Here is a 15,373-nt window from a genome sequence, read left to right as displayed (position 1 = left end):
TGTTATAAAGCCACTAATTTTTCCTACCATTTTAAATAAAAACAACAACAGTTTCCTCTCAAATTATTATTTTGAGAAACCCATCGGTGAATCCGGGTAAAACAGTTTATTTTCCCGAAATGCATTTGAAAGTTCTGATATACTGCTTGCGAGTTGCAATACACCGTAACATCAGTAAATTTTCTACAAAAAGGCTAATATGTTTTTTAGCTCATTTTTCTACTTTCAGTGGCCATAAAATAACTAGTTATTCTAGTGGTCATAGAATAACTAGTTATTCAGTGCGACATGCCCTTGTTAAAGGGGTTTTGGCCTTATTCTGAGGTGCTACCAAACTTTCCCCCCAAAAATGTGTCACGGTACCTCTCGAGTTTCAGTATTTTGAAGGTTTTAGCTACATTATATCACCGAGATGGCTGAAATTTGTCATTTCTCCCAGAAATGTGTCGGTATAGGGTGACGTTTTGATAAAGCCTTCAGAGAACGGTACCACCCGTCTTTCGTTATTTTGAATGTTTTAGCCACATTATCATACAGAAATGGGTGAAATGAAGTATAAAGTCTTCGTTGAGAATGTACAAAACTTCTGCAGAGAATTGTCTGCATAAGTCATCGTATTGTTATAGCCAGAAAAGCTTTTACCTCCAACAAAGACTAAATACCAAATTTCAACCATTTCGGTGGGTTGCTGTCGCCACAACCTTCAAAATAACTAAAATCGGGAGGAACCGTTTTATGGGGGCTATATGAAGGCGTGGAAAAATTTGGTAAAAGTGGCAAAAGTAAGGAAAAACGAGTAAAAGTGGTAAAACTTGAAGATTCTTGCACGTAAAGGAACAGGGCAATTAATATTATGTGAAAACATGGCTATATCGAGCCAAAAATCTAATATACTTTAAGTTTACTCAAATGTGATTGGTTGATTTGAATTTGTTGTCAAATTTTCCTTGGCCGATACCGGCCAACATTTAACTACAGAAAGGCTATAATAACGGGCTTTAGTATAGTTGTGTGACTTATATATTAGAAGGGAAATACCCAACGTTTTGCAAGCAATTATTAATAAATGTGATTCAATATTATTTTTAGATTATTAGCTTTTAGAAGTACAAAGAAAATGTGATATAATGTATGTTTTAATATATAACATATTACTACTTATATACGAATTATTTCTGTTAAGCTTTTATTTTGTTTCAGTGTTTAATAATAAGAAAAAAATTGTGCTACTTTTTGTGTCACTTTTTCGAAATACATATGACACTTTTTTCAGAAATGATACTTTTTGTGATACTCTTTGAAATTTTCCAGCGGTCACGCTGAAGCCACATTTCCGAGTATGTGCTCAAATTAGTTGGTTGCTCCTTTTTCTTCGTTTACAAATTGTCGATTGTTTTTGCTTCTGTATAACGTAGTGATTTCTCAGTATCCGCAATTTGTTATACGAGCTTTTGAGTTTTCCCATTCAACGAGGAGTACTCAATTGCGTATACCATGTATAGTTCATTTAATGAACGCGTCATTTCAGGTTAGGCTAGCTCGTTTATATAATTCTTGGCCTCCTGATTTGAGAAATTTAAGTTTTTCGTATTCAGCGCATTCTAGGAGTTTGCTTTGCCAATTTCAATAAATGCCTTTTAGCTAAAATCCTTTATTTTCTCCTAGATTGAACAATTTGACAGTTTTTGATGACTGTTATTTATTTTTTCTGCTATGTTTTTAAAGTGCACTTAATTTATGAATCATATAACTAATATTGTCCATAGTTAATTTATTTTAATCTGTTAATATTTAATAGAATATTCGGAGAGTAGTATATCCTTATTTAGGTTAAGCCAATTTTTGTGGCATACTGTAATTTATGTATATCAAATGGCCTGAAGGCCTACAATTATATGTCAATTAAATTAAATTAATTAATGTTTACTTTTCGAGTTGCATAGTGTTAAAATTTAACAATTTTTCTCATATTCAAAAACAATTGCAAGAAATTAAATTTTAGTGTTTTAAAGTGTAAGCATGAAATGCGATGACATTAGAATGGAATCATCAACTGGTGGTTGTTATCAGTATTTAAAAAATAATTATAACCAAAGTGGGTCAGAAATATATTTAAAATTGGAACATTAGAACATTGTTTAAATATTTTTTTAAAACAACTAATTTATTAGCAGGAAAAAATTGGCATTGTTCGCCAAGTGTAAGGCATGGAATACTACAGTTGGAAAATCGTTATACCCTAGACCACAATGTAAGTTTGGTTTTTGCAAGAATTCATGTAACACCGTAAAATACTAGTACTAGTAGTCTCCTCTTTTGGTATATTCTTCATAACTCGAGGAGATAGAGAGATAAAGACATGTGTGTCCGTCCGTCTGTAATCAAATTTAATCAAACTCCAGACCGCAATTATGGACCGATCGCCACGAAAATTTGTATGGAATTCGGGTTTAGACAGGAATATACACCTATTTTTATTGGTAATTATCGTAAAATATTTAGCGGGTTAAATGGATTAAATGGACCAAAACTTATATCTTAAGAGTTTTGGATGATGATCTAATATCATTTAGTGGCTTTTGTATGAAAAATATAGAAATTTAATGTTTGATCCATATGGGTGGCTTTTCCACCTTTTCGTTTTATGAAATATTAATTTTGATAAAGGCAAATGCCCCTTCTGGGGTATAAATGAATTTGAATAATTTTGGCATTTGTAATTATTTTTAGCATGTAAATTATTTGGGTAGAATATATTCTTGATATAACAAAGTATACCCACAATAAATTATTTTCGAAATACCTAAATCATATGTATTGTACAAATTCCAATTTTTTGACGACGATAAAACCTTAATAAACTTGTTATTTTCTCTTTAACCATTTTTATTTAACATTTGTATTTTTTATGAAAGTCGGAGCTGTGTTCATCGGTCGAAAATTTTACGGTTAAATATCAGAGATATGGCAAATTGCATTGTTATTGGGAATATTTGTTTGTATTAGGTGTATTCCCAAAGGAAACCTGGAATTCCACGAAAATTTAAAGATGTAGCAGAAGGGGATAAGCAATCTAAAATGTGATAGTTTGAAAATTTCAGTACTTTTCTGATTTTCAAAGAATAGACGTTGGAGACATTAGTTATTTTATATAAAAAATAATTTTTACAGTGTTTTATTTAACTTACTTTAGTGTGTGTTTAGTTCAAATCTGGTAACTCATTTTTAACACGGTTGCAGTTGATCAATCGATTTAAAACTTTGCACACTTTTCAAATTTGGATGACAATACAGGAATATGAAATCAAAACCAATAATGGTCCATTTTTACACTGTTTTACAGTGTTTTATCTAATTTGCTTTTCAAATCTGATAACTGATTTTTAACACGGTTGCAGTTGACCAATCCAACTAAAACTTTGCACAATTTTCAGATTTAGATGACAATACATGAATATGAAACCAAAACAAATATAGGTCCATTGTTTCCTATAGCCCCCATATAACGGTACACCCGATATCCGGTATTTTGCTTTTCAAATTTGGTGACTCATTTTTCACGCAGTTGCAGTTGACCAATCGTACTTAAACTTTGCACACTTTTCAGATTTGGATGACAATACATGAATATGAAATCAAAATCAATATCGGTGCATTCTTACAGTGTTTTTACGGTGTCTAACCTAAACCCCTTTTCAAATCTGGTAACTGCTTTTTAACACGGTTGCAGTTGACCAATCGAACTAAAACTATGCACATTTTTCAGATTTAGATGACACTACATGAATATGAAACCAAAACCAATATGGGTCCATTTTTTCCTATAGCCCCCATATTTTGAGGATTTTGTCTTCATTTTTAGACCGAATTTGCTGTAACTTGGCATTTGGAGTTCTCAATGGTTCAGGAACTTCCCCATTAAAAACTGTGGACGTAGGGCAAGGTTTAGTATAGCCTCCATATAACGGTACCACCCATTTCAAGTATTTTAATCTACATTTTCTGCTCAAATGGACTGTAATTCGGCATTTGGGGTCCTCAGTGGTAAAAAAAAATTATTTACTAAAAATTTAAAAATAAAAAATAATTAAAAAAATTTTGTTTTTTCAAAATAGTATGGCTTAATCCCATTGTTGTTGTTGTAATATTTTAAAACAACTGGTTTATTAGTGGAAAAGATTTGGCATTGTTCGCCAGGGGGTAAGGCAGGGAATACTGTAGTTTCGATCCACGCCACTGGATCTCATCAATTCCCTTGTCTCTTGTTTGTGGATATTCTCCACCGAAGTTATTTTTCAATAACTTCTTCAACAAGAAACTTTTTATACCCAAACATAAAGGTAAGCAAAGAAAAAAGTTCAATGAGAAGTTTTTGCTGTAAAGCAGACCAACCAAATTTTGGTGTGTGCATTCGTCGAAATTCGACGACACATACTAGTGGAAGAGGTTTGAATTGTTTTCGCAGACACTTTCGTCGGAGTTGTGTGAGGTTGCCAAGGAAAAACTTCTCATTGAACTTTTTTCTTTGCTTACCTTTATATTTCGTGCTGACGATTGATGTTTGGGTATAAAAAGTTTCTTGTTGAAGAAGTTATTGAAAAATAACTTTGGTGGAGAATATCCACAAACAAGAAACAAGGGAACTGATGAGATCCAGTGGCGTGGATCGAAACTATAGTATTCCCTGCCTTACCCTCTGGTGAACAATGCCAAATCTTTTCCACTAATAAACTAGTTGTTTTAAAATATTAAAACAACAACAATGGGATTAAGCCAGACTATTTTGAAAAAACAAAATTGCAAACGCTATCCCAATAAAAAACGCCACAATGTTTCTAATTAAAAAAATTAATTTACAGTGTTTTATTTATAATTACACTAAAAGCTAAAAAATAATTCTTCTTCAGGATGGAATCTCTCAAATAAAACGCTTGCCGTTTAATATGGTCGCCATTTGTAATGTAAATGCAAGCATTTTATTTGAGAGATTCCATCCTGAAGAAGAATTATTTTTTGGATTTCTGTGTAATTATAAATAAAACACTGTAAATTATTTTTTTTTAATTATTTTTTATTAACATTTGTTTTGTTTTTTTATTTAGGAGTTTATATTGAACATAGTAAAAACTGTGTATTTTTTTTTTTTTTTTTTTTTTTTTTTGATTTTGAAAATGGTTCAACAATTATTGTACCAGACGAACAATAAACTAACTAAATTGATGATCAAATAACTAAAGCTCGGGAATTGTATGACTTGGACGATCCAAATAATCTACCAAATATTAACGTGCTATTTTCTTCAGAAGATGATTTAAATACGAAAGAGGATTTGAATCGGAAATAAGGTTTATCGCGGGCACAAAAAAACATCATTCAGTAATACCCACTAATGTTGGTACAATAATTGCTGAACCATTTCAAAAATCGAAAAATTATAAATTCCTAAATAAAATAACAAAAGCAAATGTTGAAAAAAATATTTTTTATTTTTTAATAAAATGACATATGTTTCACACTGGTACTGTACTGACCATGGCGCTGTTGAACCAACTTTAAATGGATAGCTTACACCTGGAAAATTTGCGCGGATTCTGAAATTACAATGTTCATAGATGAGAAAAATCAAAAAACAAAACAAAAATCGCTGGGAAACCGGTTATATGAAGGCGATACAGTCAGTGCATTGTCCCAATCTCTCAAAAACGGTAAAACCTACGAAAATATCATAAAGGTCAATTTTGTAGAGAATTTTCTCAGCTACAATATTTAATCCCATTTTGATAGGACAAACAGCATGTCCTATCGAAATGACAAGCAAAATCGTGAAAACCTAAAAACCCCAAAAATGTGAAATTTGACCGCGATTTATTTACAAAGCGCTACGGCGATTTTTTTTTGTTTTTTGATTTTTCTCATCTATGAACATTGCTGTTTCAGAATCCGCGAAAATTTCCCAGGTGTAAGCACATTCAATTGAATTAATTGAGCTTATCATGACCTAAGGAGTTTTGTATTGAAAAAGTGATATCTAGCGAAGTCCACACACATCCAACCAATATGCTACGATCGTTTCGCTGGTGGTTTCAGCCAGCTCATCCGGCATATTTAGATGTGGTGCTAGACAAAGGCTGAATTTGAAAACTTGCATATATACAAAACGTATTGCAAGTTTGCAGTTGTGAAGTATTTTTGAAGCCTTTTTACTATTAAGTCAGCCTAGTGTCTCTGGTCTTCCTAGTATCCTTCTTCAATACACACACACGTATACAATCGAAGACTTTTTTCTTCATGAATTGTAATGCCTTCCAGTTAAGAAGTTTGATAGATTGGCAGTGACTTAGAACGCTAAGACCTCGACAACATTGTCTGTTTGTTGGAGAGGACCCAGGTTCAAACCTCAGCCGGGCTCATGCTATGCATTTTTAATTAATTGTTGTCTTATTAGGACGAAGGACATTTATTTGTGAGAGTTTTATTTAATTGAATTAATTGAGCTTATCTTGACCTAAGGAGTTTTCTATTGTAAAAGCGATATCTAGCGAAGTCCACACACATCCAACCAATATGCTACGATCGTTTCGCTAGTTTAAGCCAGCTCATCAGGCATATTTAGATGAGGTGCTAGGCAAAGGCTGAGTTTGAAAATTTGTATACATATATACTAAACGTATTGCAAATTTGCATAATTTTATCCGGATCATGAAAATACATGGGGAATTCTGAGTGAAATCGGACACTTGCTCATTTTGATTTCCTTTATTTTTTGCTGCGTTAATGCGGCTCCTCAGTAAAACATTTCAGTATATTTTCTGATTTTTTTACTAACGGTTGCAGAGATATCGCACCTTGAAAAAGTCGAATTCTGTAAAAACTATATTCAAAGAAATACTCCTCATAACATCTTTAATTTTTGCCCAAATAAAAAAATATTTTTTTGTATTTTTTGTTTTTTTTTTATCAGCTATCGAATAAAAAATTGAAAAAAAAAATTGAACAGTGGGATTGGGTGAAATTTTCGCGATTTAATATTTAAAATCAATGCTTACCAATGATTGTACTATTCGATTTTCTTTAATTATGAACATTGTAGTTCCAGAACCCGCGAAAAAGTTGGTTCAAGAGCACCGTGTGACAAATTAAAAAAAAATTAATGGCCTGTTTCTCTAAGACGATCCGAATTCAAATTCGTTCGAATTACTACCGAACTTTTGTTGTTGAATAAAATGTTTGATTGAGGACGAAATCTATAGCTCTGCGTGTTGCGTGTGCGTTCAAAAATACAAAAACAAAATACATGTATTTCAAATGGAAAACAACAACAAATCCATGTATTTTGTTTTTGTATTTTTGAACGCACACGCAGAGCTATAGGTTTCGCCCTGAAAAAATATTTTTCAAAAAACAGAAATTTGTTTTAGTTCGAACCAATTTGTATTCGTATCATCTTAGAGAAAAAGGCCATTAATTTTTTTTTTTTTTAATTTGCCACACGGTGCTTACACCTGGGAAATTTTCGCGGATTCTGGAACTACAATGTTCATAATTCAAGAAAATCGAATAGAACAATCATTGGTAAACATTGATTTTAAATATTAAATCGCGAAAATTTAAACCAATCCCACTGTTCATTTTTTTAAATTTTTTATTAGATAGCTGATAAAAAAAAAACAAAAAATACAAAAAAAATGATTTTTTTATTTGGACAAAACTTAAAGAAGTTATGAGGAGTATTTCTTTGAATATATTTTTTACAGAAAATATACTGAAATGTTTAACTGAGGAGCAGCATTAACACAGCAAAAAATAAAGGAAATCAAAATGCTAAAGTGTCCGATCTCACTCAGAATTCCCCATATATATTCATGATAAGGATAAAATTCTAAGTCGATCTTTTCACGTCCGTCAGTCTGTGGCAATCACTCCAACGCCCACAAAAATTGAGAGCTTGACAATAAAATTTATTTTAGATTTTTAGAAAGATGCCACATTTTCAGACAGAATTAGCTATAAGTTGCCATTTATAATTCCCAGGGATCAATAAATTTCTTCGCCAAAAATTATAGACATAGGTCCACGTATTGGTATAGCACCCACATAACGACAGGCATGGTGCTCTTGAAGCAACTTTAAATGGAAGGTGCTTACATCTGGGAAGTTTTTGAGGATTCTGAAACTACAATGTTCATAGATGAAAAAATCAAAAAACGAACAAATTCGCCGGAGCTCTTTTTAAATAAATCGCGATTCAAGTTGACATTTTTAAGGTTTTTTTTTTGGGGTTTCACAATTTTGTTTGGAAACCGCAAGTCCTATCGAATTTAGACAAAAGAAAATGTTGTAGCTATGAAAATTCTCTACAAGATTGACCTTCATGATAATTTCGTAGGTTTTACCGTTATTGAGATATAGAAGTTAAAATTGGGACAATGCATTGACCGTATCGATACCTTATAAAACAATGTCATACATGGTTCGCCTTAACTAACCTTAAGTGAAAACCGTTTACATCTGGGAAGTTTTTGCGGATTTTGAAACAGCAATGTTCATAGGTGAGAAAAATCCAAAAACAAGAAAAAATCGCTGGAGGGATTTTTAAAGTTCACATTTTTAGTTTTTTTTAGGTTTTCGCGATTTTGCTTGGAAACCGCAAGTCATATCGAAATGGGACTAAAGAAAATGTTGTAGCAGTGAAAATTCTGTACAAGATTTCCCTGCATAATATTTTCGTAGGTTTTACCGTTTTTGAGCTATAGAAGTTCAGATGAATCATTCAGATTTTTTTCTCTCAGGTCTTCGGGCTTTTGCTTGAAAACCGCAAGTCCTATCGGAATGGGACTAAATAAAACGTTGTAGCTATAAAAATTCTCTACAAGATTGGCTTTAGTATCTTTTTCCTAGGTTGTACCAGTTTTGAGATATATAAGTTTAAGTTGGTAAATTGCAGACGATACAGTCAGTGCATTGTCCCAATTTGAACTTCTATATCTCAACAACGGTAAAACCTACGAAAATACCATAAAGGTCAATCTTGTATAGAATTTTCATAGGTAGAACACTTTTTTGTCCTACTTCGATAGGACTTTCGGTTTCCAAGCAAAATCATGAAAACCTAAAAAACCCTTAAAAATGCCGACTTGAATCGCGATTTATTTAAAAAGAGCTCCGGCGATGTTTTTTTTTTTTTTTGTTTTTTGATTTTTCTCATCTACGAAGATTGTAGTTTCAGAATCCGCAAAAACTTCCCAGGAGTAAGCACCTTCCATTTAAAGTTGTTTCAAGAGCAAGGTGCAGGTATTTTAACGTGTTTAGCTACATTTTTAGACCGAAGTAGCTATAATTTGGCATTTAGGTTTCTCAGTAATTAAGAGACTTCTCCATCAACCATTGTGACCATAGGTTTACGTTCTGGTATAGCCCCCCAGGTGGTAACGATACCACCCGATTTTAGGTTTTTGGGCGTGTTAAGCTATATTTTCAGACCGAATTTGCTGTAATTTGGCATTTGGTTAGTGGTCAGAAAACTTCCCCATTACAAATTTTGTACAAGTATTATAGCCACAATATTCGGAAGGTTTTATCTACATTATCTGTATGAAATTTATGTAAAACGTATCCACAAAAATTTTAGACATATGGGCAAATCCCAGAAACAGTCTACCAGCCAAAATTTTTTTTATTTTATCCAAATTAATTTATTTTCTCACAGAAGATTAGACTGGATATCTAATTTTAGAAATATGTTAAAAACTTTTTGTTCTATCATTATTAACACAAAAATTATTACAAAATTCTACCCTACCTCAGGTTTTTTAATTTTATACAAAAATTGTACATTTTTTACATGTTCATATTATTACTTTAGTGTTAACATAAGTGGTAAACTTGAAAGCTATATTGTTATTCACTCAATTCTCTTAGATTTTGACAGAAAATATTATCTTTTACTATTTTGGAAAAAGTGAAATTAGGTATGAAAAGACAGATCCAAGTGGTGTAGCGTTCCTCACGAAAAGTTATATTTTTTTTATACCGTGGGCAGAAATTTCTTTTTTTTAAATTCATCTATAAATTTAAATTAAACTAATATCCTGCTTTTAAGGAAATAGAAAAAAATTTACAATAATAATAAAAAAAAATTACAGTGCATTAATTTCTGTAGCGTTTGTCACGATTTGAGTTCTCCCAGAAAAAAAATTGCCTTTTAATTCTGTTTTCACTTTCTCTTGTATTCTATTTGTTGTCTGTTTTCGTCACGATTTGAGTTCAGTTAATTGTTAAGAAACTTAAAAAATGAAATGATATTTCAAAGTTACATTTACAGTATAGTCTCGATAATCCGGACACTCGTTAATCCGGACAACGCGGTAATCCGACACTAGAATTTTTTAAATTGTAGACTCTGTAATCCGGACATCATACATTTTTCGTACCTCGATAATCCGGACACCAATATTTTCTTCTATTTTGAGTATTAGATTCTTATTTATTTCATTGACGTTTTCGTTCTTAGCAATAACAATTGGTGTATAAATGAGAAAAATTAAGCTTTTCAAAGTTTTCGGTCCAAATCATTCAAAACTGTTTTTTGACAATTTTAAAAATAAACCATATTCATCGGATTGACTGGGGTTCATTTTGAAAATCAAAACTATTTTGATATTCCTCAATCCATAAAATTCACACACACATTCTCATATTTTGCAAAATGTACACATACATACTACTTCAAATATTGACATAAAAATTTGATAGTGTATGGGCCGCTTTATAAAGGAAAAATACTGTCAAATGAAAAAAAATATATAAAGGAAATATGTATGTGTTTTTCATTTCTAATTTTCATAGAACAAGAATCCAGCCTGGCTGATAAGCAAAGATCAATGTTGCGTGTTCTTTTCCTCTGAAGAAATTAGTTCATTCGCCCTCCGATTAGTGAGAAAGTCCCTTGGGCCATGTAATGTGTTCCAAGGACATTTTATCCAGACATGTTTAAATCACTTAAAGCGTCGGGTTTAATAGTTTAGTTTTTATTGGGATTTGTAACTAAACGAGGAAACGAGTAGATACCATAGATATCAATAAACTAAAAAATCGTATGGCTCCTTTTATTTGCTTTCTTTGACATTCAAAATCACTGACGACTAAGGATTGTTGTATTGCATTCTCTGCAAAAGATTTGAATTCCATTTTGTCTTATTCGTTAGTCGACAAGATGAAGTCATTTGGTGATGTTCATAGAAATCGCTAAACATTCACCATAATGAGATGAGAGCATATGAATTTTGTAGTTCTATCGTGTCCCATGGAAAAGGGAAGTCATTATATGTACATGGACTACAAAGTTTATATCCTTAAAATAATTTTGAATTAATATACACCAGTTGGAAGGAAGTTTTAGGTGACAAAAATACTTAAGATATGTAACTTTACGATGGAGGAATATAAGAAGTATATTTGGTAGGCAGGAAAGCTACTCTCGGTCTTAAAATGGTCGCCACCCGTGATATTTGCTTAATATGAATTCGTTTACCTTAGATGTCAGGTTATTATATAGTAAAAGTCCCTTATTAATGACTTAAACTTTCAAAATTATATGTTTTTATTACTACTCGGTAATCCGGACATTTCGATAATCCGGACATCGCCGAAACATGTGGTGTCCGGATTATCGAGACTATACTGTATTTATTGATGGATGTGCAAGTCAATTTAAAAACAAATTCATTTTAAGTAGTATGCCCTTTTTCAAAGAAAAATTTGAGTGGAATTTTTTGCAACTGCTCAGGGAAAGGGTGCAGTAGACGGAATCGGAGCTGTCGTAAAGAAAAAAATTTGGAAAATGGTAAAAGGTCAGAATATTGTTCTTAATAATGCCCATGATTTTTTTAAATTGGCAAAAATGAATACAAATGGTATTTTCATTTTATATGTAAGCTGTAGTTATATAGAAAAATCAGCTGGAATTCTTTCGGAGAGATGGGCTAACGTTAAGAGCATTCCCGGAATTAAAAGCAAACATTATTTTTCGTCATATAACAAAAATGCGCTCAAAATCGCACTAACGTCAGATTCATTAAAACATAAAATTTATTTATAAACATATACGCATTGATAAACTTATTTAAGAACATAAAATATGACTTAAATATCGTTATTTGCAAGAAATATAGATTGTTTCGTTAAAATAAATACACAGGTTTTTATTTACTATATACTGGAAAAAATGTAGCGTGCGTCACATTAGGTTCGCTGATTTTGGAAAAAAAATACAAAATTGTTTGCCTAAAAATTAATTGTTTCAGAATTCTCTTATATTCATCTTTCTTTTAAATTTTTCATTTTGTGTGCTTTATTATTCAAAATTTGCTAAAAATTATGAAAACATACCACAACATCGGAAGCTACTTCCACTTTTTGTAGCGTGCGTCACAATAACTTATAATCAATTTTTTCCGCTAATTATACTTGTTAAACAAATTTTTTTTATAGCATTTGAATGTGCTCTCAAATTCTATTAAATACCATGTATAGATTCAATGCATCTATCAGGAAAGTTCAAAAAATGTTAATATTTTTGCCCGAAAACGGGTACAAATGTAGCGTTCGTCACGCAGGATTTACCCATATGTATGTGGGTTTTGGTATAGCTCCCATATATCGGTACTGCCCATTGAGGTCTATAACAAAACATGAACCACAGTCCATAATTCGGAGTCGGAGTCGTGAAAAATCCGACTACTGAGCTGGGGTCGAAGTCGAACCAAAATTGGCATGACTCCGCAAACCTGATCCTAGCTTTATTGTTTGTTTTTTACTATTTCATTCGCCACTATAATTTGAGTACGAAATATAGCGTTCAACTAGTAATGTAATTATTTTTGTGTTTGGAAATTCTATACGCCTCTTATTCTCGCTTAGAACACTGATAAGCTAGAACAAAAGAACATTATGCGGGCTATAAATGAGGCAACCTTGTGCTGCACTTGTTAGATCTACATACAAAAGTAAGTGGCGCCAATGTACATCTCTTGGTAAAGCAGACAGCAACAAGCAATGCCTAATATTATTTAAAAATCTAACCAGATAAGAAAATGCATAGCTCAGAGTCACTGTATTAAAACACGCGTCGTCGTAATGTCTACCATGTGTGTGATGCATCCCTGATTCAATGAAAAGACTTTGACCACATCTAAGTTTATAACGATAAGTGATTAAATCATAGCAATAGCAATCACGCTCACTAATTCAGAAAGTTCTTCTTCTCTTTCAGCAACATGAATTCATTTGCTCACTTTTAGCGATAAAACACTTTATAAATCTCTACTTACCACATGCAACAGTTCCAATGTTGATTGATCCGTTGAGCTGACAGCTGCTGCTGGCTTGACTGAATCGGCGGGAGTACCAAATAATCCCAAGACGGCAAATGTTAACACCAGAATAGAGACGGTAGCCGTCATTGCGAGACAAAGTTTTCGAGTTAAATGTGAGCGAGCCATAATGATTAGAGGTATTTTATATATTTAATTAATTCAAATACAACAACAGCAAAAAACAAAAACACATTACAGCAACAACGACAACGCACATGTGAAGCGTCACGAGAAATAAAAACGAAACATCAACGTACACACAAACTCACGTTTTATAAAAGTTTGTTATTCACACAATCTGCAAATAAAATAAAAAGCACAGATCGAAAACCGAGAAACAAATAGGTATTTGCCAGAATTTTTAACTGTTGCTTTTTTACAATTTGTGTTTTTTGTTGGATTTTATAGATATTGTTTATATTGTTTTAGCTGTGTTTAATTAAAGCGTAGCTCGCTTTGTGATTCCCACCGTCAATTATTGGTTAATGTTGATTTAAAACTTGTCGACTTTACCACGGACCGTTTTTCGTGAGTGTAGTCTCTTTTATGATATGTAATAATAATTCCGTATCGTAGAAATTTTGGGGTTCTTTTTTAAAACGCGTTTGTTTACATCATTTGTTTGTTGTCTTCTTTTAAACGTATATTTCACTTTATTACGAATCTACCTAAAATGAAAACAAACACAGTAAATTAATTAAAATTTTAAACTTGATTTTATTTTATAGATATGTTTTATTGATGGATGTGTCTAAAGTTCAGCATAAATTATTTACATTACTTATAAAAAATTATCTTATCTTTAAAAGTAAAATTTTGCAAAATAGACCTTTTTGGGCATGATTGCCTAAGAAAGCCATGAAAGTTGATATCAATCAAACCTTCATAAAGACCGCGAATTTCCAAACAAAACGTCCATAGTATAGATCATTCAAACAGGATAATAAAATCTCAACATGAACTAGGTAAGTAACATGGAAAAATGACAGGAAGCTCCCAAAACAATTACGAATACTCTTTTAGTAACTTTGGAAGTGGCAAAAGAGGGAAAAGTGGCAAAAAGGATCAGATCTCCCGAATAACTTGACATTTCGTGGTCAACTTACGCCGAAACGGACAATACACGCTTCGGGAATGCAGTGATCGAAATCAATAGAGTACATAACCACTTCATAGCTATGTGTTCAAAGGGGAAAATGTGATAATACTCGCAAACATTGTCTCGCCGACATAAGTTATTGCCGATTTTGATCAACCCTATCCCTTCTGGGAAAAATCACTAAGTCAGCCGTATACGTTAAACAAATGAGCAAAGGCTATACACGGTGCTCTTGAACCAAATTTAAATGGAATTTGCTTACACCTGGGAAGTTTTTGCGAATTCTGAAACTACAATATTCATAGATGAGAAAAATTAAACAAGTAAAAAGGAGTTAAGTTCGGCCGGGCCGAACCTTTCATACCCTCCACCATAAAATATTCTGAACTAAAATGGAATATTTAGTTTTCAATCCTGTCCCCATCTTTAAGTGGGTACGTTAAAATGTCAGATAATGTACATAAAATGCTTCATTCGGGAGGCCCTTTTTTATGGTGCCTATATCTAACTATGTATGTTGACAATTTTTTGTGGGCTAGAAATTGGGAGGTACCGTTATATAGGGGTTATAATAAAACAGGGACCTATGTTGACAGTTTTTGATGGGAGCCTTTAATGTCAAATAACTCCTAATTCGGTTAAAAATTGTAGCTAGAATCCTCGGTACATAATGCGGGAACTTCAAATGTCATTAACAGCTAGTTCGGAGGTACATATGTGGGCTATACGAAAATGAAAAATTTTTGTTGCAGAATTTTTGTTGGCTTTTAAATTTCAAATTACAGAAAGTTCGTCCAAAAAATAAAGCTAAGGTACGGAAAATCGGGAGGTTTGTTTTGGGGCTATACCACAACATGGACCTACTTTAGGTTAAACATTTTAAGTACAAAAATCCTCAAAG

The 15,373-nt window shown here is 32.3% G+C and overlaps 1 protein-coding gene across 10 annotated transcripts in view; it reads right to left on the bottom strand.

Moving 5' to 3' along the window:
- LOC141404370 (prostatic acid phosphatase) overlaps positions 1 to 15,373 on the bottom strand; it is a 44,091-nt gene that overhangs the window by 17,794 nt on the left and 10,924 nt on the right. For all 10 annotated transcript variants that reach the window (XM_073987917.1, XM_073987918.1, XM_073987919.1 and 7 more), the window contains one exon: positions 13,329 to 14,041. In XM_073987917.1, the coding sequence (XP_073844018.1) occupies positions 13,329 to 13,499 (171 nt within the window). In that variant the 5' untranslated portion in view covers positions 13,500 to 14,041. The remainder of the gene's footprint in view (positions 1 to 13,328; positions 14,042 to 15,373) is intronic.

The sequence above is a fragment of the Musca autumnalis genome, unplaced genomic scaffold (genome assembly GCF_047663935.1).
Source record: "Musca autumnalis isolate F117 unplaced genomic scaffold, ASM4766393v1 scaffold_4, whole genome shotgun sequence".
NCBI lineage: Eukaryota > Metazoa > Arthropoda > Insecta > Diptera > Muscidae > Musca > Musca autumnalis.
Note: the sequence above shows the minus strand (reverse complement) of the source record. Positions and strands in the feature narration are given on the sequence as shown.